This window comes from Microcaecilia unicolor, chromosome 3, assembly GCF_901765095.1.
Source record: "Microcaecilia unicolor chromosome 3, aMicUni1.1, whole genome shotgun sequence".
Taxonomy (NCBI): Eukaryota; Metazoa; Chordata; class Amphibia; order Gymnophiona; family Siphonopidae; genus Microcaecilia; species Microcaecilia unicolor.
Window position 1 is genome coordinate 107,347,257 of NC_044033.1, and position 22,710 is coordinate 107,369,966.

Below are 22,710 nucleotides of genomic sequence, written 5' to 3' on the forward strand. Positions count from 1 at the left end.
TTAAACCAGATTATTAGTAACTAGTCTCATTGCATAAAATGGGACCTGTGCTAAAATAACATGTTAATGGTAACATAACCCTTCTTAACGATAGCTCAATTTTGATAACTTGCCCCCTGACTAGGTTAGAAAGTGATTGAGTGGGAGATGATAGAGTGTAGTGGTAGATTTAGTTCACTCTGTGAAGAGAATCTGCGTGTGTGGTTGGTTCCTGCGGCATCCCTAATTCGGCCAATGTAGCTTTTTGCTGACCTCTGTTTCACTAAAGAAGCCAACAATTACCAGTCTTATTGCCCCATTAGTGCAGGCGATATTATAAAGCTTATACTATAGAGAGCCCTAGCGTCCAGCACCGCCTGAAGCTGTTTCTTAGCATCAAAGTAAACCTTGCGGGATACATCAGATGGGCTGAAAACAAAAGCCCTCCTAGCATCTCCCAATTGCTTCAAAAGATCACGAATCTTATGTTCCCTATCTCTATTCAAAGATGCAGTGTACGCTATGATTTTACCTCGGAGCACTGCTTTAGCTGCTTCCCAATAAACGTGAGGCCCCACAGACTGAACGTCATTCTCAGCAACATAGTCCAACCACCCCTGGCGTAGATATTTACGAAGCTCCCAGTCTTGATAATGAGCAGGGTTCACACCAGAGTCTGCAAACGCCTCTCTATGTAAGCCACATTGAGCTTACAATTAGGTGGGAAAATGTGGGATACAAATGTAACAAATAAATAAATAAATGTGCCACAGGGATTGTTCCGTAGTCTTATTGGGCCATATTCAAAGCAATTAAGTGGGCAGGAAAGGTTCCTGTTTGCTTAAATCACCTGTAGTTGCTTAGCCCCTGATATTCAGTGGCACTGGACAGTACTGCTGAATATCACCTTTGACTGCCCATAAAAAAATTGGGCAGGACAGGGGCAGTGCAGGGGGCGGCATTGAGGAAAAGCTGACAATTATGTGGGTGCCAGCAGTATTCAGTGCGGGCACCTGAATAGCTAAGCGGGTGAATTTAGGACAGCTCAAAAGCTGGTACTGAATATAGACATGCACCCGCATAACCCTTTTCTTTAGGTTATCAATAGAAATCAAACAAAATAAAACATGGAAAAGAAAATAAGATGATACCTTTTTATTGGACATAACTTAATACATTTCTTGATTAGCTTTTGAAGGTTGCCCTTCTTCGTCAGATCGGAAATAAGCAAATGTGGTAGCAGATAGTATATATAAGAGAAACATCAAAGCATTACTTTGACAGTCTGACAGAGTGGGAGGGTGGGGGTATGCATGGGGACATCAAAGCATTTCATTTATATTCTAACAGAATGGGTGTTGTAGGTGAGAGGAAGGTAATAAACAGAGAAATACAGCTTTATGGTTTATAATGGGTTAGAAAACCCAGATCCTTATTAAGTCCTGTTTGTTGTGTGTCAAAATATTCAATCATTCTTAGCCCCCCCCCCCAATCCCCCTCCTAGCCTCCAAATCCCCCTCCTTTCCTCCCCCATCCCCACAGCTTGCCGCCATTCAGACCCCCCCCCCCCCCCAATCTCAGTAGGCCCACCCCCAGGCCTACCTAATGTCCTTGGTGGTCTGTGGAGTTATTGGGGTCAGGAGCAAAGCCCTTTCACTCCTGCCCCTTGCAGCTTCCGAAAGAAAATGGCTACTGCAACCTCCTGCCCATGTCCCTTCCTCCACCAAAATGTATGCCATGATCTGTAATGACAGTCTCACAAGACTGCCACTGGAGGTCGTGCAACCATTTTGAGACTGCAGCCAGCATAGACAGGAGTGCTGCTGCCCATGCTGGCTACAATCTCAAAAGGCTGTCATTTTGGCAATGGAGAGTGGCTCCTACCTTGAATACCCACTGGAGCACTAGGGGATGGACAGTAGGCTTGGTGGGGGGAGGTCTGGGAGGGGGACTCTTTCTATTCTTTATTTATAAGTTTCAAAAGAAACAATGAAATAGAGAAAAATAAAAGAAATATTATTTGCAAAGTAAAAAGAAAAACAACTTTGAAGCCCATATCAATAGGTACATTGGGGTTAAGTATAAACAAGAAAATAAAAATAAAACTTTGTACCTATATCAGTATACTAACTACTGCTGTATCATTAGCTTTCCCTAACTGCTAACCCATATCTATGGTCTTGCAATAGCTGACTATTATCCAAAAGCAAATTTTTCCAATTGACCAGGATCAAAGAAAATTGTAGTTATACCTTGAAACATAGTCAAACACTTACATGGAAAAAGTAGCTCCCACTGCAAGGAGAAGTGTTTCAGTTCAGAAATCATTTACACTTACCTGTGTGGCTCTTGCCACATCAGGAAAAATCCTAAGCTTCTGATCTCCCCACCTACTGCCACCTCCTTTTGCATTATTGCACTCTTTATGGTCACTTTTGCCTTAGTCACCCTCATCCTATTATCCTAGGCAATTTAATATTCATTATAGATAATAATAATGCCCCTTTTGTCCCAGACTTTAATAACTCTTAGTTTAGATTTCAATCTAACCCAGCAGTGATTTTAACCTATTCATGAGATGGCCACACCTCCGGAGCGGGAGATGGGTGCTGGCCGACGGTGGGCGGTTGGAGTCCTGGGATCCTCGGGGGGGGGGGGGGGTTGCTGTTGGTGTATCTGGGGGTGGTTTGAGATGAGAGTTCATGGTCATTGGGATGTTTTGTTCTCGTGGTGAGTGGTTGTTTGCGCGGAGACCGATGGAGGATGTCCAGTGGTTTTTCTCTCTGGTGGAGTTTTTTGCATGGGCGTCTTGTCTGTCAGTCTGGATGAATGAAGGGGAGGGAGGGGACCAGTGGTGGGATTGGCTCCATTGACACCTTTGGCGTTCTTTTGTGGTGGAGGGGCTCATTCACCTGGAGGTGGGGGGCGGGGGGTGGATGCATTGGGGTCCGGTTGATTGAAGTTTGAATATTGGGGTGGCCACGCGCTGTGGGAGCAACGTTTAGGTTGCTCTTGGTATAGTGTTGTACAGATAGATCTGGAACCAAGGGATCCCATAAACAAAATAGAGCAGTACAAAGTAGTATACCATGCCATTCTTTGTATTGTTAGTTGAATATTTTTACTGCTGTAATTGCCTATTGCTCATGTTTGATCTATTCTTACTGTACACCGCCTTGAGTGAATTCCTTCAAAAAGGCGGTAAATAAATCCTAATAAATAAATACATAAAATTATTATCTGATGTCTTTACTATTTCCTCTATTTCCACTCACCCCTTATCTTGGACAGACCACTCTCTTCTGCTTTTTAAAGTTTCTCCCCCTATTTCACTTTCTGCCTCCTCAAATAGAACATGCTCCTCCAGAGATCTCTCCAAAATCTCAGAATCTTCTCTTTCAGATAACCTACAACTAGATATTGCTGCATTTAGTACCTTTACCCTTGAAGAATAAACAACACTATGGAACGCTGACCTGCCAAGGATTTATAATCTACTTGCCCCGCTTGCAGAGGATATGTCCCCATGCAATATTCGTCATTCTGTCGTCATTCTGAACCATGGTACTCTACAGAATTAAGACTTCTAAAGCATCAACTTCATCAGTCTAAAAGGAAATGGATCTGTATATCTTCCGACTCTTCTCTTCTTAATTACAAATCACTGTCCCATTCTTATAAGAAAGTAATCCTTACAGCAAAAAAAACCCCCAACAAAACACATAGTACTCTTCAAAATTACTAGAGCTCCAAATACTGCTATCTTATATCGCACCCTTAAGCAGCTAACTACATTTAAAAATTTATTGATTACAGAAGATAGACTTCTTCCTTCAGCGCAAACGCTAGCTTGTTTTTTCAATAGAAAAACTTCTTGACAGTTTTAATACCAGTTACCCCTTACCCTTTTCCCCATCACCTTCAGATTCCTGGATACCATCCCACAACACTTTATCCAATTTTCGTATCACATCTTCTTTGGAGCTATCCAGGACCATTTTACAAATGTGATCCATTTCCTCCTCCTTAGACCCATTACCCACTTTTTTAGTAAAAAAATATATCACACAGTTTTGATTCCTTTCCTTCACTTTATGATCACCCTATCCCTTTCATCAGGATTTGTTCCTTGAACTTGGAAGAATGCTATCATATATCCCAAAATTAAAGACCCCAAACTTTCACCTACAGATGCAGCTAACTATGGGCCAATAGCCACTTTACCTTTCTTGTAAAAATAGTAGAAACCATTGTCAACTCACAACTTGCTACTTTCATTTCCAGTACTAATCTCTTACACCCCAACCGAACAGGATTCTGTCAATATCATTTATTTATTATTACATTTATATCCCACGTTTTCCCACTGATCGCAGGCTCAAAATGGCTTACAAAGTCTGTAGTGCAAGCTACAGTACAAGAAGAACAATTATACAAATTGAGAATAAGACATAAAATAACAATTAAACATCAAAAGGCAAGAGATAATAACAGTTAATTATTGTCCTTGGATCTGAATTTATAGTAATAGTTAATTCAGTTAAGTTAAACCTGGGGAATAAGCTCTCTTAAACAATACTGATTTCAAAACTTCTTTCTTAGCACTTATGAATATAATGCGATAAATTTCGGCATGTATTACTTCTTTCCTTGGACCTTTCGGCAGCCTTCGATCTCATAGACCATTCAATTTTACTCCACTGGTTACATTCCATAGGCATCAGTAATTCTGCCCATCAATGGCTCAAATCTTTTCTTGATAATAAACAGTACACAGTTCATTCTGCTAACATATCATCTAAACCTTTTCAGTTTTTATGCCCCAAGGATCTATTCTCTCTCCTCTGCTATTTAACATCTTTCTAGCTCTTCTACTCACTTTGTCACAATCTATCGATCTAACTATGTTTGTCTATGCAGATAACATCAGATACTCTGTCCGATCTGTCCATCAGACCCTGATGATATCTCCTCCATTAATTCACGGCTGAGCTCATTACTACATAGAATCTCTAACAATAAACTAATCCTTAACCCTGAAAAATCAAAACTGCTCATATTCTCCCCCGCTGGTCCAGTTACTTTGTGTTCCCCAAAGTTCTTCTAAATGGATTTCCTGTTAAGATAACACAATCTATATGCATCTTGGTTTCATAATTGATTCCACTCTTGCATTTCATGATCAAATTTCTACAGTAATTCAACAATCCTTTTCAAGCTGCATCTTATCCGTTCTTGTTAAGCCATTACTAACCTTTCTGCTTTAAACATTTTGATTCATTCTTTGGTTATTTCTCAATTAAACTACTGCAATTCTCTCTATTAGGTCTCTGGATTAAAGATCTAAATCGTTTTCCAATTGATTCAAATTATGCCATCAGAATTCTCCATGATTTAAATAATTTTGATCATATATTGCCCTATCTTAAATCTGCTCATTGGCTTCCCATTTCCCATCATATTACTTATAAAATTTACTATTACTTTCAAACCCTCGCAGCTTCTGAACCATAAAATTATCTTACTCCATATACTCAAACTTGTTCTCTAGGTCTTCCCAACTGAATCTCTTAACAATTCCATCATACCAAGAACTTTAGCATGAACACAGCAGACATACTATGTTCTCATTCCAGGGTCCAAAGTATGAAACTCATTACCTCCCCATCTCAGACAATTAACTTCTCTTTCACGATTTAAAGCTGAGTTTAAAACTTTTCTATTTCGAGACACTTACAGCTAGCTTCCCTGATTTGCCACTGTTACCTGGAATCACAGTATCCCTGACCATACTGTATTTTCCCTTCCCCTCTTTACTATCAATATTGTACTTCTCCCCATTTTTACACCTCTTCTTCTAGTCTATCTGGTTTTAATATTTATGTTATTTCTATCATTCTTTACTTTTAGATTGTAAGCCACCCAGATAGATTTGTCTGTTGGGGTGGGATAGTAAATTCTAAATAATTTGAAACTTGATATAAAGCATCTTTATTTTTAAAATAAGTATGCAAAGCTGAATATTTTTATTTAATTATTTGTTACATTTGTATCCCACATTTTCCCACCTATTTGCAGGCTCAATGTGGCTTACATAGTACCGTAAAGGCATTTGCTAAGTCCGGTAGGGACAAGTACAAAAGATGGTTAGGGTGGAATAAGGAAGATAAGATTCAGGCAGGTGGGGTTACAGATAAGGAGGGTTGATAATGTCCAATACGATCTTGGTAGTGATATGTTGCGGAGTAAGTATCACTCTCTCAAGAAAAAGTAACCAAAAGAAAAGCATGGTGTTGGAATCATCTCTTGACGTTTTCCAAGAATTTAGTTAAATCAAATTCGGAATAATTTCCAAGTAAATTGCTGCTGCTTTTACAGTTTTGGGGGATTTTTTTTTCGATAAATGATACAAATTAGATAATATAACAGAGTCAGCAGTAGACAATGACAGTACTTCCTTTAGATATTTACGAAACAAGATCTCAGGTGATAAAAACTGAGTAATAGGAAAACTTGATACCCAAAGATCCTTAGACTTGTACATATTTTCCAAAAGCTCATATTTATTGTGTAAGTACAACTATCTTTAATACCCGCAGTAGTCGTTTGACTGAAGTATTACAACCTTAGGCTCTAAATTCCCCAGACTTTTATCACATTGAAACAGTCTAGAATCTAAATCCTGAAACTTGTGAGATGCTTCATCAGAATAATCACACAGTTGGAAGATGTTTTTCAACATAGCCTCAGCTCTCATCACTGATTTCCAAATGTCAGCCAGCGAAATATCAGATGGAACTTGATCTATAGGCCCAAAATCTAAATCTGGGCATGGCACTGGAGTTGGTATTTTCACCCAGAAACAGGGACTTGAGGAGTCTTAGGTGAAACTTCACCACTACCAACTGCTCCAAGCAAATAGAACACTATTGTTAGAGACCCTCCCTTGGAGATATTCAAGGATTTAACAGGTTAAGGTGAAGTAAGAAGTCCCCCTGGAATGAGAGAGCCACCAGAGCTAGACATAGGAGTAGAAGCTGTCACTACAGTGCCTGCTGTTCCATTGTACCAGTTAGTGCTTTCTTTATGGACAATATAGTACCTTTTTTATTCTTTTGTTGCTTCCCCATGGCAAATCATGGAAAGAAAAAAAGTACTTACAAACTTCTTGAAAAATAGGAGAAACAATATGTAGATATTTCAGCAGAATGGCCAGCCTTCTTGGTCTTCTGTGGGTTCTGAAGGGGGCTTCAAAAGGAGCGTGTCCCTTGGTTACGCTCCATCGGGCCATGCCCCAGTGGCTGTGCATCACAGATGCTGCTATGTTAAAAAGACCTCCCAGCGAGGTCCTCCTGCTGATGTTAGGAAGCTCCTGCCTCATGATGTGTCTGCAGCGCCTGCTCCTCCAGGTTCCTCTCCATGAGTGTTTGCCAGCCAAATCCACCAAGCTTTGAGGGGGGGGGGGAGGGAGTTCTTGTTTGTGTGTGGGGGAAGGAGGGGGAGAGGTAGATGGAGTGGCTGCTTGTTCCATGCAGGTCTGGGCCAGGCCCAGCTGCCAGTTTTGACTTTGGCTGAAACTGAACTGCAAATTTCAGCCACAGATTTGGTTTCAGCCCAAACCAAAGAAACCGGTTTGCTTGCCCTCTAATAAGGAAGCAGGGCATATTTTTCCACATGTAACAGGCATGCCAGGAAATACAGACCCTATTAGGAGAATTTCATTTGATTATGTGGTAATGGGTGTCCTGCTGTCCTTAGAGAGTACCTGCTACTGGTGAGTAACTTCATTTTTTTTACATTACTCCTAAGTCTACAACCTTAATTCATGTACTCTAGTTTTACCGTTTTTGTGTCTCTGGAAAAGATGTTTATCTATTAATACCTTTCATATATTTAAAAATCTGTATCATATCTCCCCTATCCCTCCTTTCCTCTAGGGTATCCTTTTTCAGGTTTTCTAGTTTCTTCTCGTACTGGGAGGTATTGAGGAACTGCAGAATGAATGCACTAGTAAGTTAGTAAGAGGAGTTTGAACTGTGGATGGAAATGGATAAGGGAGGCAGTGACTTGAGGAGAGGATTATGTGAGTGTAGCAATACTGGCAGCAGATAATTTGCATAACAAAATTTTGAACAGATTGAAGGGGACAGAGATGGGTCAGTGGGAAACCTACGAGGAGCAAACTGCAGTAATCTAAGGAGGATGTGATGAGAATGTGACTAAGAGTTCTCCAAGGACAAGCAGACCTTCTTATTCCCGCATCTGGGTGATGTCATCCAACAGAGCCCGGTGCAGACACTGACTAGTGAGTACAGTAGAAAATTCTAGCAGCATCCTACTGCGCATGCGCTGGTGCCTTCCCACCTAATGCATGAGCACAGGTCCTTCAGTCGTGTTTTTCCACTGACCTGAGAGGACGCATTCGCGTATTCTCTCCTCACACTGTACTTTTTTGAGTATTTATTAGAAGAATTTTTTGGCCATTTTAAAGTTTTTTCTTTATTTTTATGTTTGGCTGCCTGGTTTAGGCCTAGCCCCGACCTCAATTTGAACTTGCCCCTTTTTGAGAATTCAAGATTGAGAAGTTTAATTTGGCTGAGATTCTTTTTTCGATGCCTCAGAAGATCCCCAGTGGCTTCAAGAGGTGTGCCAAGTGTAGACATGTGATTTCTGCCATGGACCTGCACAATTGGTGCATCAGGTGCCTTGGGCCAGATCATGTCCCCTCTGACTGATCTCTGTTTAAAAATGCAGGTGAGAACTCAGCAGGTATGACTGGCTCAAAGAGAGTATCTTTTTGGCTCCTCGAAGGCCGGACCATTGACTTCAGCACAGGCAGCACTGACCTCCATAGCTGCTCAGACTTCGTCATCCACTGGGAGTGCACCAGCATCAAGTGGGTCTCCATCTGTCTTGACACCGAGTGCTGAAAGCAGGCCTCAGGATCGGTCAGCATCGGACCCGACACCAAGGATGTGCATGGGTTTCACATCATCCTCGTTGGCACCACAGGATCAAGGCTCTATCCATCGGGGGAAGCCCAAGAAGCATAAGCACTGGTCCTCCTTAATGTACTGTGCTGGGAGCACTGGGACATCGGATTCCCTGATGCCTGAGAAGCGCCAGCACCGGGACAAGGGCTCCCCCTCCTTAGAAGAAGTGCTGGTGTGCAAGTCACAGAGTGGCCCAGCCCCCACCACCGGTTTGGCACCGACATCTCAGACTGCCTCTGCCCCGGCTCCCATGCCTTTACCGATGCCCACCTTTGATGAGCTGTTCTGGAGCGTGCTCCGAGGGAAGCTGGCATAGTTACTGCAGGAGCCTCCTGCTTGAGCATTGAGGGCACTTGTTCCACTAGCAGAACAACCCTAGGCCCTCTCTGAGGCTCCATTGGTGCCGGTGCCTAGATCTTCAATGCCGGTGCCTCGTAGGGTGTTGACATCGACATCTGGGCATGCAGTACCACTCTCAGCATTGGGGGAGGAAGCTTCCTCGGAGTCTGAGAGTAGGGCTGTACCTTGGGGCTCTTCGGGGCGTGGACCTCATTCCACCAGGCTGAGGTTGGTGCAGACTCATTCAGCTGCCTCTGAGTATGCTGAGGTGTCCGATTGTGACTGCTCTTGGGAGTCAGTTGAGGATCCACATTACTTCTCGGAGGAAGAGTCATATGGTATTGCCATCTGATCCCTCTCCTCCACCAGGGGCGCTCTCTTTCACTAGTTTTGTGAGGGAGATAGTTAAGGCTGTCTTGTTTAAGTTGGAGACAGAGGAAGAGCCTAGGGCAGAAATGCTGTCTGTCGTGGGTATAAGTCTCCTCCTTAGGGAGGGGTCACTGCCATTATCCTTAAGGATGCACTGTTGAAGAATTGGGAGTCTCCCCTCACAGTGTAGGTCGCACCCAAGAAGGTGGATATGCAGTATCATATTAGGAAGACTCCTGGATTCGAGAGGGTACAGCTGCCTCACCACTCCATGGTGGTCTAATCCATACTCAAGCTGGTCAAGAGTTGTTAGTCTCATGCCTCAGCACCCCCGGATTCATTTGGGAGGAAGACTTTTCAGGTCTCAGTACTCATTGCCTGCATTCAGTCCTACCAGCTCTACACAAGCCTTTACTTGGAGTCTTTGGTAAACAGGCCACAGAGCTTCACCAGCTGGCCAACAAGCAGATGGAATGTAAGCATTATCTGGTGAGGGGTGCCTATGATACCTTTGATGTGTTTTATTGACCCTCTGTAGACCCCCGTCTGATCTTTCCACACGGAGGTGTACAGAGGGTCTGTTCTGCTATGATCTTGTAGACCGCCTCCCTGAACTCCAGTGACACCCCTTCCCATGGATGGCGCCGCTGGGGAGGCATCAGAAGGCTCAGTTCAAATCTAATTCCCATGACCACAGCTTTCTGTCTAATAGGATCTAAGGAGATCTTTGGCCATTTATGTTCCCACATATATTCTATTAAAAATCCACCTTAATAAATTCTGGGAGTGAATGTCACTTGTGTGTGGATTACTTGGTAGAACAAATGATAGGTAAAGAGTAAATAGGATAAATAGAAATAAAGACAAAGATAGTGTCCAGAAATAAGATTTCGTTTATTCTTACCAAAATAAAGTCTTCAATTTGGTACATTCATCATACAGATTCTGGGTTCAACTGCACAGAGTTTTTCCCTCCGAGAAGACTTGGGGACTGTACCAAGGATCTGCCAAAATCTCATCCCTTTTATAGGCAAAGGTCTTCATGCAAGTCTATGGCAAGGCCCTTTTTTTTTTCTTAATATTGCCCAACCTCTGATTCATACTTTCCTTTCCGGCAGGTGCCCATCTGTACCCACCTCTTCTTTCCGTTTAGCTATTGCAAGATTTCCGTTATTGTCAACAACATGTTTTTCTTGTTACAAAAATATCTGTTTTAGCTATTGCACATGATTGTGACATTTCCGTTTTTGTCAACACTTGTTTTTCACTCTCTTGATACAAAAATATCTCAATACTAGCATATCAGTTTCATATCATCTTTCATATCATCTTATGATCTGAGTGCCATCTTATAGAAACACAGACTTCATTTTAAAAACCAAACTTCATCCATTTTTGTCCATTATTTCTACATCTTAGGGTGCTATGTTCAATTTGACAGTTTGTACCAGATTTTGTTAAGACCCATCATGCAGGCCTGCTTTTGCAGGTTCCCATCTATAAGGCCATTGGTGGGCTTTCAGGCCTAGTCAGGGCTTCTCAGCTGGCCAAAGCCCAGTAACTTGGCCCACCACCATTCCAGTGGATAGGCCTCAAGCTACAACACATATTAACATTCCCCTCTTCACCCTATCCCATAGGGTGACACCAGGGTTAACGTACCATGGTACCATCCATTCCAGAAGGTATCCTATTAAATTATAGAATACAATGAGTCTAATTGAAAGCTGGTATAGTCTGATTTGTTTGAATCAAAGTGATAACATAGGCACTACTTCGGTAACATACTATAACTACAACAATAATATTTCTAAACCTATTAATATGCAGGTTCAATCTTACTCTTACATATGGAGATATATATATTAACAATCAATAATTCTTGGTTATATACTGATTATATCTTGAGTATACATTTGCATGGATTACATAGTCATACCGATTATTGATTACATTCTTCATCAGTCTTAACACTATTATATTGCATCCCTGTGTGCTTTTACATGATTATACTGTTGCAGACATTTCTATAGTGTCTCTAGCATTCGCATAGCGATTGGTCCATCTCATAGGGAGATAGTCCAATGTGTTATCTCCTGTGGTGTTGGGAAGGAGATTTTCGTACAGGGCATACTGTCCTGCTGTTGTCTTTTTTGTTATTGCAGTTTCAATTAAGCGTTCTACTAAGCCTCTAGCACAAGGGATTATGCAGCATCCTACTAACACAAAAATTGCTACCACTATGATTATGGTGGTGGCTGCAGAAATGATAAATGTCTTCCATTTACCAAATGCTTTATCCATCCAACCGGTCCAAGATGTATCGACACCAGAGTTCTCTGCCAATTCTTGCGACAGTGAGGTTAGACCATGTTGCATCCAGACTTCTGGCATGGGTGTTGGGATTCGCAGACTCTTATGGCTGTGTGTCTCTGACCTCGAATCAGCTGTTCAAGAGAGATTGGTGGATGTGCCATGCCGAGGGGACAGTTTGTTTGGAAAGAAAGTGGAAGAGGTCGCTGACCTCATAAAGAAATGTTTGGACAATATCCACACTCTGTCTCGGCATCCTCCTCCTGAGTCGTCTTCTACAAGATTTGCTAGCTGATCCAGGCAGTGACCCTACTACTCTCAAAGGCATAGGTTCTTGCCTCCCGCTTGCTTTGCTCAAGTGGCTCAGGCCCAGTATCCCAGGCTTTGCCAGCCCCGTCCTCAGAAGTCCCAGCTGGCTTCCCAGTCAAAGCAGGGAATTAGCTTTTGACTAGCTCCAGCAGAGCATAGCTGCTCAGAGTATCTGTCCTGAATGACTTACTCGTCAGAGGGAGGCTCACTTTTTACCAACACAGATGGCCCCTTGTAACCTCCAACCAGTGGGTTCTTCAAATAGTCCACTGCGGGTACGTACTGAATTGGCATCATAAACCACCAAATTGCCCAACAAGAGTGTTTTCCATCAGCTCTCAACACAAGCAGGTACTTGTAGAGGAAATCGCCCTTCTTCAGGCCTGAGTGGTCAAACCCATGCCACCAGGGGAAGAAGGGAAGGGATTCTATTTCAGGTACTTTCTTGTGATCAAGAAAATGGGGGAATTCCAGCCCATCCTAGACCTCAGGGCTCTAAACAAATTTCTGGTCAAGGAAAAGGTCAGGATTATTTTCATGGGCACCGTTCTTCCTCTAATTCAGGAAGACAATTTGCTATGTTGTCTGGACTTAAAGGATGCCTACACCCACATTTCGATACTTCCAAGTCACAGGAAGTATCTCAGATTTAATGTGGGGAAATGCCACTTCCAGTATCGTGTTCTGCCAGTTGGCCTGGCATCTGCCCCCAGAGTGTTTTCACCAAGTGTTTGGCGCAGACTGGCGCTGTATGTGTTTCCCTACCTGGCTGATTGGCTGGTCAAGAGCACATCTCAGGAAGGAGCTAAGGAGTCCATGAGCCTAACTATTCAGGTGCTAGAGCTACTGAGGTTTCTCATCAACTACCCCAAGTCCCACCTACATCCAGTTCACCAATTGGAATACATAGGAGCCCTGCTCAATACAGGTCAAGCTTGGGCCTTCCTTCCTTCAAGCAAGGGTGAACACCTTAGTAATTCTTGCCTCGCAGGTCTGCAGTAGCAAGCAGGTTTCAAATTGGCAACAGTTCATGTCACTCCCATGCCACAGCTTCACTTGAGAGCGGCTCAGTGGACCTTAGCTTTCCAGTGGTTTCAGGAGGCAGGGAACTTATCGGATGTCGACATTCCCCTGGACCTGGCTGACACCCTTCTCTGGTGGACAATCAGGTCCAATCTGACCCTAAGATTCCCATTCCATATTCTACTGCCTTGAAAGGTGTTGAAAATGGATGCATCCAACCTGGGTTGGGGAGCTTATGTATATGAGCTTCACACTTAAGGCCAGTGGTCTGCTCAGGAGGTTCAGTTCCACATCAATCTCCTCAAGCTCTGGGCCATTTGGAATGCTCTAAAGGCTTTGAGAGGTTGAGTCTAGAACCAAATTGTTCTCATCCAAATAGACAGCCAGGTTGCGATGTTCTATGTCAACAAGCAGGGGAGGTACGGGTTCTTACCCCTTGTGTCAGAAGGCGGTCAGCATGTGGTGGTGGGCTCTACTTCATGGTATGGACCCGTTCCACTTACCTGCCCAGCAAGAACAACTGCCTGGTGGACAGACTGAGCAGGATATTGCAACTGCATGAGTAGTCTCTCAACATGGGCATAACCCAGAAGATCTTCTGGGAGTGGGGCACCCCTTCAGTGAATCATTTTGCCACTTATCTGAACAACAAGGTCCCTCAGTTCTGCTCCAGGTTCGAGTCACATGGCACACTAGCGTCAGATGTCTTTCTCCTGCATTGGGGACAAGGACTACTGTATGTGTATCCTCCCATACCTCTCATAGAGAAGACTTTGCTGAATCTTAGGCAAGACCAAGGAACCATGATTCTGATCGCTCCTTACTGGCCGAGGCAGATATGGTTCCCTCTTCTTCTGGAGTTGTCTTCCAAAGATCCATGGAGCTTGGACTGTTGTCCAACCCTCATTACAGAACAAGGGTTCCTTTATGCATCCCAACCTCCAGTCCCTGGCCCTCACTGCTTGGATGTTGAGAGTGTAGAACTCAAACCCCTGGAATTGCCTGAAAGTGTCTCCTGTATCTTGCTGGCTTTCATGAAAGATTCCACTAAGAGAAAGTTTGCTGTCTGGTGTGAGGGCAAGGCTTTAGAGCCCTTTTCTTGCCCTACGCAAAAACTGCTTGAGTACCTCCTGCACCTTTCTTAGTTTGAAAACTATCTCTGTAAGGGTTCATCTTAGTGCAATTGGCGCTTAACATCACCATGTGGGAGGCGAGACCATTTTTGTACAGCCTTTAGTTGTTCGCTTCATGAGAGGTTTGTTGCTACAAAGCCCCCTACTAAACCTCCTACTGTGTCATGGGGAATCTCAACATAGTCCTCACCTAGCTGGTGAAAGTTCCTTTTGAGTCTCTGAATTCCTGTCATCTGAAGTTCTTGACCTGGAAAGTTGTGTTTTTGGTGGCAGTCACTTCAGCTTGTAGAGTCAGTGAACTCCAGGCCCTGGTAGCTCATTCACTGTATGCTAAATTTCATCACAACAGAGTAGTTGTCCGCATGCACCCTAAGTTCCTTCCTAAGATAGTGTCAGAGTTCCAAATTAACCAGTCAATTGTTCTACCAATATTTTTCCCAAAACCTCATTCTCATCCTGGCGAACGTGTACTGCATACTTTAGACTGCAAGTGAGCCTTAGCCTTCTACCTGGAGTGGGTGATCTGGGAAATTACAGACGGGTAAGCGTGACTTCAGTTCCAGGCAAAATAGTGGAAACTATTATAAAGAATAAAATTACAGAACACGTAGACAAATATGGTTTAACGGGACAGAATCAGCATGGATTCATCCAAGAGATCTTGCCTCACCAATTTGCTTCATTTCTTGGAAGGCATGAAAAAATATGTCGATAAAGGTGAACCAGTTGATGTACTGTATGTAGATTTTCATAAAGCTTTTGACAAAGTACCTCATGAGAGACTCCTGGGAAATTAAGGAGTCATGGGATAGGAGGCAACATCCTTCTTTGAATTAAGAATTGGTTATTGGAAGAAAACAGAGGGTAGGATTAAATGGCCATTTCTCTCAATGGAGGAGGATGAACAGTGGAGTGCCGCAGGGATCTGCACTGGGACCGGTGCTGTTTAACATATTTATAAATGATATGGAAATCGGGATGATGAGTGAAGTGATTAAATTTGCAGATGATACAAAACTGTTCAGGGTTGTTAAACACATACTGACTGTGAAATATTGTAGGAAGACCTTAGGAAATTGGAAGACTGGGCATCCAAATGGCAGATGAAATTTAATGTAGACAAATGCAAGTGATGCACATTGGGAAGAATAATCCAAAACATATTATCTGATGCTAAGGTCCACCTTAGGAGTCAGCACTCAAGAAAAAGACCTAGGTGTCATTGTAGACAATACACTGAAATCTTCTTTCCACTGTGCAGCGGTGGCCAAAAAGCAGACAGGATGCTAAGAATTATTAGGAGAAGGATGCAACTCCATGTTGCAACCTCACCTTGAGTACTGCATTCAATTCTGGTCGCTGTATCTCAAAAAAGATATAGCGGAATTAGAAAAGGTTCAAAGAGCAACCAAAATGATAGAGAGGATGGAACTGCTCCCATATGAGGAAAGGCTAAAGAGGTTAGGGCTCTTCAGCTTGGAAAAGAGATGGCTGAGGGGGATATGATTGAGGTCTACAAAATCCTGAGTAGTGTGGAGCGGATGGAGGTGAATCGATTTTTCACTCATTCAAAAGGTATAAAGACCAGGGGACACTCAATGAAATTGCATGGAAATACTTTTAAACCAAAAAGGAGGAAATATTTTTTCAGTCAGTTACATAAGAACATAACAAAAGAACATAAGAGTAGCTGTACTGGGTCAGACCAATGGTCCATCTAGCCCAGTATCCTGTTTTCCAAACAGTGGCCAAGCCAGATCACAAGTACCTGACAGAAACCCAATTAGCAGCAACATTCCATGCTACCAAACTCGGGGCAAGCAGTTGCTTCCCCATGTCTGTCTCAATAGCAGACTATGGACTTTTCCTATTGGAATTTGTCCAAACCTTTTTTAAAGCCAGATACGCTAACCACTGTTACCACATCCTCCGGCAACGAGGGGAAGCCACTGCTTGTCCTGGGATTGCTACCTTGGAATGGTGCTACTAATTGGGTTTGTGCCAGGTCTTGTGACCTGGATTAGCCACTACTGGAAGCAGGATGCTAGGCTAGGTGGACCATTAGTCTGACCCATTATGACTATTCTTTGTTCTTATGTACCTGTAGCTGGTATTTTCTGAGGACAGCAGGCTAATTATTCTCACATACCCTCCCACCTCCCCTAGGAGTTGAATGTAGTTATAGGCTTTTTGCTTTTTCACCTGACTAGAGGACCAGTGCATTCATGGTGGGATGCTGCTAGAATTTTCTACTGTACTCACTAGTCAGCATCTGAACAGGGCTCCATTGGATGGCGTTTCCCAGATGTGAGAATAATCAGCCTGCTGTCCTCAGAACACCAGCTACATGTAAGTATCTTTGCTTTTTGGTAAATGAACCAAAAAAGCAACAAGGGCTTCTAAGAATGTTGAACATCTTATCTTGGATGCTCAACTGTTCTTGGAGGCCCTTGGTTCTTTTTTTTTTTTTTGTTCATTTGTCTTTCTGTGTTGTGGATTCTCTCTGTTTTTGCTCTTAAGAGTGGTAGAAAGGAAGGAATGAATTTTGGTGATGTGGCAGAGAAAGAAATGACAATTTTTTGCAGTGTGTTGGGTATGTACAGAGAAAAAGAGAGATGCGTCAAAGATAACCCCACTGTTACAAACTGAGGAGATAAGGAGGATGAGAGTGCTATTCACAGAAATAGAGAATGGGGAAGAGGAGAGGTGGGTTAGGGGGAAAGATAAGAAGCCCAGTTTTTGCTATGTTCAGTTTCAGATGGTGATGTGATATCCAGGTAGCAATGTCAAATAAGTGGCTGTGAATTGGGTCTGGATTTCTGGTAAAATTTCTGGTGTGAACAGGTAGATCTGGGAGTCATCAGCATAAAGGTGGTACTTGAGAAACATGGGAGGAGATCGGAGCACCAAGGGAACAAGTATAGAGAGAGAAGAGAAGAGGTCCTAAGACGGAGCCCTAGGGTGCACTGGTAGTGGGATAGCAGTGGAGGGTTAGGTAGTAAACTGCTTTAGCTCTAATTGGTGGGCCTGTTTTGCATTGCCTCTGAGACTAGAGGAGGAGAAACTGGGGCATGGAAATCAAGGCAGATGGAAAAGTATCTGGGCTATTCTGTTGTCTTTAGGTCAGATACACAGGAATAGACCTCTATACCACTGTGTTAATTATACTTTTCGTCAGTGATATCCAGAGGAAACTGCAATGATTCTATTAATGATTTCAGTGTCCTTGCCAAGTTCTAAAAAAAGTATCCAAAGATGTTACTTGTCTTTCTGTTTTGTTATGTAATGACCTATTTAGGTTACTGGAGAAAACAGTTGGATCACATCTGTGCTCACCTGAGATGTTATACTCAAAATAACCCTGATTTCAAAGCTTTAATTGGAGAACCTCGAATGGGAAGGGTAAGAAATAGCTATGTCTACTTCTTTCCATAATGAAGGCATGACTCCAGTCTCCCCTTGTTTCTTCAGGAAACTATGGAATATTTACATCACAACTGAAAATCAGGTTGTAAAAAGTAGAATAATGTCTTCAATAATGCATAAAATCGTGGGCTCAGTACACTAACTTACAGGTGAAAGCATAGTTATCCTTCATGCTGCAAGGACTCTTTCCATAACTTTGGTATAATCAGTACATTATATATTGGCAATTGCATATTACCAGTTGCAATCTTTTTTACTCTCTTCCCTCCTTTTTCTGTTCTACCTTATTCCCAGGTCACTGTATCAAAGGAATTACCTTAAGAGTTTACTATTTCACCAACTTGGGGTATACAGTCTCTTTCATCTCCCACTTCTTTCTCACTTTTTTCCCAAGGTATCTTGCCTCTTTTAGAAATTTGGTCTCTATTTCTGCTTCCAGGGTATTCAAGTCTATTTTCTATCTTCTCTTTCCCAATTAATCATCAATTTTTATTAGAATTTGAAAAAGAAGAGTACACCATTGAAAAATACATTTACATTTAAAATGCAACTCTTATTGATTTAGTTAACACACAGTTTTCTCCCATAGACATGCATAATGAATCAGCAACACAAGCAGTGGGGTGATGACATTTTACAGTACCATTGGGTGATGTTACCCCACTTGTGTGGCTGATTATCCTGCTCTTCACGGAGAACACATTACAAGTAAGCAAATTTTAAATTTACCAGAATCCAAATTGTTGTTGAATAGATTTCTTTCTCTTTCCCTATAGATAATTTCTGCTACAGTCCACGAAGATGATTATGAAGTCAGCCTCAGGCTAAATTATGCTCTTGTCACGGACAAGGTTAGTTTTGGGTTTAGGACTGACAAACTAGAAAATCGTTTTTTGTTTTCCCTGAACCATTACCCAGGTTATAATATATTGGAAATAGTGAAGAAAGGAGACGCTGCTTGGGTTTTGTTAGGTCTTGCTGGGGGGTGGGGGTGATCTGTTTAGTGAAAAGTTTAATTTAATTTTTGTCCTACCAGACTAGTTCAGAATGTGTGGGTTGTACTTCTCAGCCAGCAGATGGAGGGAAATAAAAGGAGCAGTCCGGCAACTCAAAAAAAAAAAAGGCTCAATTGAAGTTGTTCTAGAAGGTAATCAAAATGAAAGGTGATTCAAGGTAAATATATATGGACTTCAACAATAGTTGTAAAGACAGCCCAACAATTTTCAACATTCACAGTGCCTGCATCAGGTGACAGATTGCACTGGAAATGCAACAACTGATTCTACGAGTGCATCTGAATTAACTGTTTATTTCAAGGGTAAGATATGTTCTATTATAAATAGTTTACTTGTTAAACAAGATATGGATTCCTACTTGAATATCAATGAGGTAAGAATACCAGTAGATCAGATTTGAGATAGTTTCACTCCAGTATCCCCTACAGATATTATGAGGTTATTGAAAAGGTTTGCAGCTTCATATTGCTCTTTGAACATCTGTCCTTTCTACCTTATGAAATCTCCCAGTTTTAATTTTGTATGTTCTTGTACTGATTGGCTCAATTCACAGTTTCAATTAGGTAAGTTTCCCTCAACTTGAGCTGACATTAATCTAACCACAGTTTTAAAGAACTCACAAAGTAGTTGTCACACTCCTCGCCTGTTTTCCATGGTCTCCAGCAGTATTCCATGCCAGTATTCCTGTTTTACTTCCTGGAAACCTGCACTTCCTTTTTATAGCCCTTCAGGAGGGTGCTGACTGATGTCATCATGTTCTGTCTAGTAGTATATAAGGAAGTTCCTATCTCTCAACCAATGCCTTTGCAATGGGTCATCTAACCTTGTCTGGTGTAGTGTTGCAGCCTTGTTCCCGCCTTCGTCTCCAGCCTTGTTCCCGCCCTGTTCCAGTCTGCATCTTCAATCTTGTTCTTGCCTTGTTCCAGCCTAGTCATCCAGCCCTTGGGTCTCCAGCTGTCCCTGGCCTCAGGTCTTTAGATCTCCTGGTCTTCAGGTTCCAGCTACTCCCTGGCCTCCACTCTGTCGGGCCAACCCCCAAGGGCTCTTTTAAGAGCTATTCCCTGGCCTTGATTCTCTCAATTCTCTAACCTTCAGGGTTAATCTAATTTAGTAGAGTACATATATTAATATTAATCTCTCAAGTACTCACTACTTATTCAGATACTCATATCTTTACCATATAACTTTTATTTGGTTAACATCAGAGGATATAAACAACCTTCACATTTAACATATACCATAAAGCAACCCCAGTATTCCTTAACTACTAGCCCCTCATCCGCTCACAATCACAAAATCATCCATATATCACTCATTCACCCACCTATTATTAAATTCTGCATATCCCAATACATCATTACATAACGTAACATATAGTCTCAATGCTACATAAAAATGGGATAAACCACTCGTCTGTCTAGATCCAACTCCTTCCGAGTTTACTTGCAATTTATTTATTTATTTATTTATTTATTGCATTTGTATCCCACATTTTCCCACCTATTTGCGGGTTCAGTGTGGCTTACAATACATTGTGAATGGTGGAAATACAGTTTGTTACAACTCGGTTATGGATTACATTGTGAGTGGTTATGCGAAAACAAAATTAAAGTGTCGTTAAGGGAATAGAACAATGGAGAAGAACAATGGAAAAGAAACAACGGGAACTAATAGGGCAACTGAACAGTAGTAGACGAACAATTCGGTATAACATTTTTCTATGAGTAGAGGTATAAATGTGATAAAAATTTACGGGGGATGGGAATTCAGAAGAGAATGTATTGTTGCATTACTAATAGTGTGTGCGGACTTAATGTGTTTTGATTCTTTCAGTAAATTTTATCAAAGAGATGGGTTTTCAATGATTTGCGGAAGTTGGTTAGTTCATAGATCATTTTCGGGTTGCGTGGTAGTGTATTCCAGAATTGCGTGCTCATATAAGAAAAGGTTGATGCGTGTAACGTTTTGTATTTTATGCCTTTGCAATTGGGGAAGTGAAGGTTGAGGAAAGTTCGGGATGAACTTTTAGCGTTTCTAGGTGGTAAGTCTATTAAGTCAGACATGTAAGCTGGGGCTTCACCGTGAATGATTTTGTGGACTAATGTGCATACTTTAAAAGTAATGCGTTCCTTGAGTGGGAGCCAGTGTAGCTTCTCTCGTAAGGGTTTGGCACTTTCGTATTTTGGTTTTCCGAAGATGAGTCTGGCTGCTGTGTTCTGGGCTGTTTGAAGTTTCCTCAGTATTTGCTCTTTGCAACCTGCGTATAGTGAGTTGCAGTAATCCAGATGGCTGAGTACGAGGGATTGCACTAGGCTGCGAAAGACGGATCTCGGGAAGAATTGTCTTATTCTTTTCAGTTTCCACATGCAGTAGAACATTTTCTTGGTTGTGTTGTTTGCATGAGTTTCAAGTGTTAAGTGGCGGTCAATAGTAACTCCAAGGATTTTTAGAGTTTCTGAGATTGGAAGGTTTAGTTTAGGTGTGTTTATAGCAGTGAATTCCTTCGTGTTGTACTGGGAGGTGAGTATCAGGCATTGAGTTTTTTCTGCGTTTAGTTTCAATCGAAATGCATCTGCCCAGGAGTTCATGATGTGTAGACTTTGGTTGATTTCATTGAGGATCTCTGATAATAGGCATATTGACTATCGCCAAGTCCACCATGAAAACCGCCTCTTTCTCTGCCGGTTTGGCTACTTCCTCAAAATTGTAGCGTGGGGCTTGATTCTCTCAAGCCAGCCCCCAAGGGTGACTCACCTGCAGCCAGCTGGGGCCCACCTAGCCTTCGGGTTGGGTAGGCAGTGTAAACCGACTGCGGCCCAAGCAGTGACAATAGTGTTCAAGAACTAACTAATTATAGACCGGTGCCTTTCACCCCATGGTTTACTAAGGTGATGGAGGGATGGGTGACTGAAAAGCTAGAGTCCTATATGGACAATTTCCAGCTATTACATGAGTACCAATTGGGATTCTGTAGGGGTTTCAATATAGAGACTATGGTCTGCTCTCTGATTACTTCTGGTCAAAAGCTGCTGAGTCAGGGTCAGAGTTCTATAATTGTACAATTTGACCTGTCTAGTGCTTTTGAGTTGGCGGACCACCGGATCTTTTTCTTTTGGATTCATTAGGGATCCAGGGTCCTGTTTTGTCTTGGTTTCAGGGCTTTTTGAATAGATCCTACAAGGTGAAAATGTATGGTGATCTGTCCCATCTATGGAATGCTGTTTGTGGGATACTACAAGGTTCCCCCCCTTACTCCCCTCTTTGTTAATATTCTGAAGCAACCATTAGCCAATTTCTTAGGGTCACAGACGATATTAGTCTTATTATCTTTAAACCCCAGGTAACACAAGCCATGAGTCTAATTTGTCATGCTGTCTGTCAGCAGTAGATGCTTGGGTACAATCATTTAAATTGAAGCTAAATAGAAAACTATGTTTCTTTGTGTGGGCCCATTAGCTTCTTTAAGAGATAATCCTGTCATTGAGATTGGTAATCTTAATTTAAAACTAGATTTGATGTCTAAAATCTTGGGTATAGAAGTAGGTGGAGGGGCATAATCGAACGGGCTGCCCAAGTTTTCCTGAGGGCGTCCTCGCAGGACGTCCTCGGGAAGGGGCAGGGAAACCCGTATTATCGAAACAAGATGGGCATCCATCTTTCATTTTGATAATACGGTCGGGGACGCCCAAATCTTAACATTTAGGTCAACCTTAGAGATGGTCGTCCTTAGAGATGGTCGTCCCCGGGTTTCAGTGATAAAGGAAACCGAGGACAGCCATCTCAGAAATGACCAAATCCAAGCCATTTGGT

General features: G+C 42.3%; 1 protein-coding gene across 3 annotated transcripts in view; it reads left to right on the plus strand.

The window, feature by feature from the left end:
* The window catches only part of DZANK1 (double zinc ribbon and ankyrin repeat domains 1), a 179,695-nt gene that overhangs the window by 115,048 nt on the left and 41,937 nt on the right, over positions 1-22,710 (plus strand). For all 3 annotated transcript variants that reach the window (XM_030196241.1, XM_030196243.1, XM_030196242.1), the window contains 2 exons: positions 17,757-17,860; positions 18,661-18,735. In XM_030196241.1, the coding sequence (XP_030052101.1) occupies positions 17,757-17,860; positions 18,661-18,735 (179 nt within the window). The remainder of the gene's footprint in view (positions 1-17,756; positions 17,861-18,660; positions 18,736-22,710) is intronic.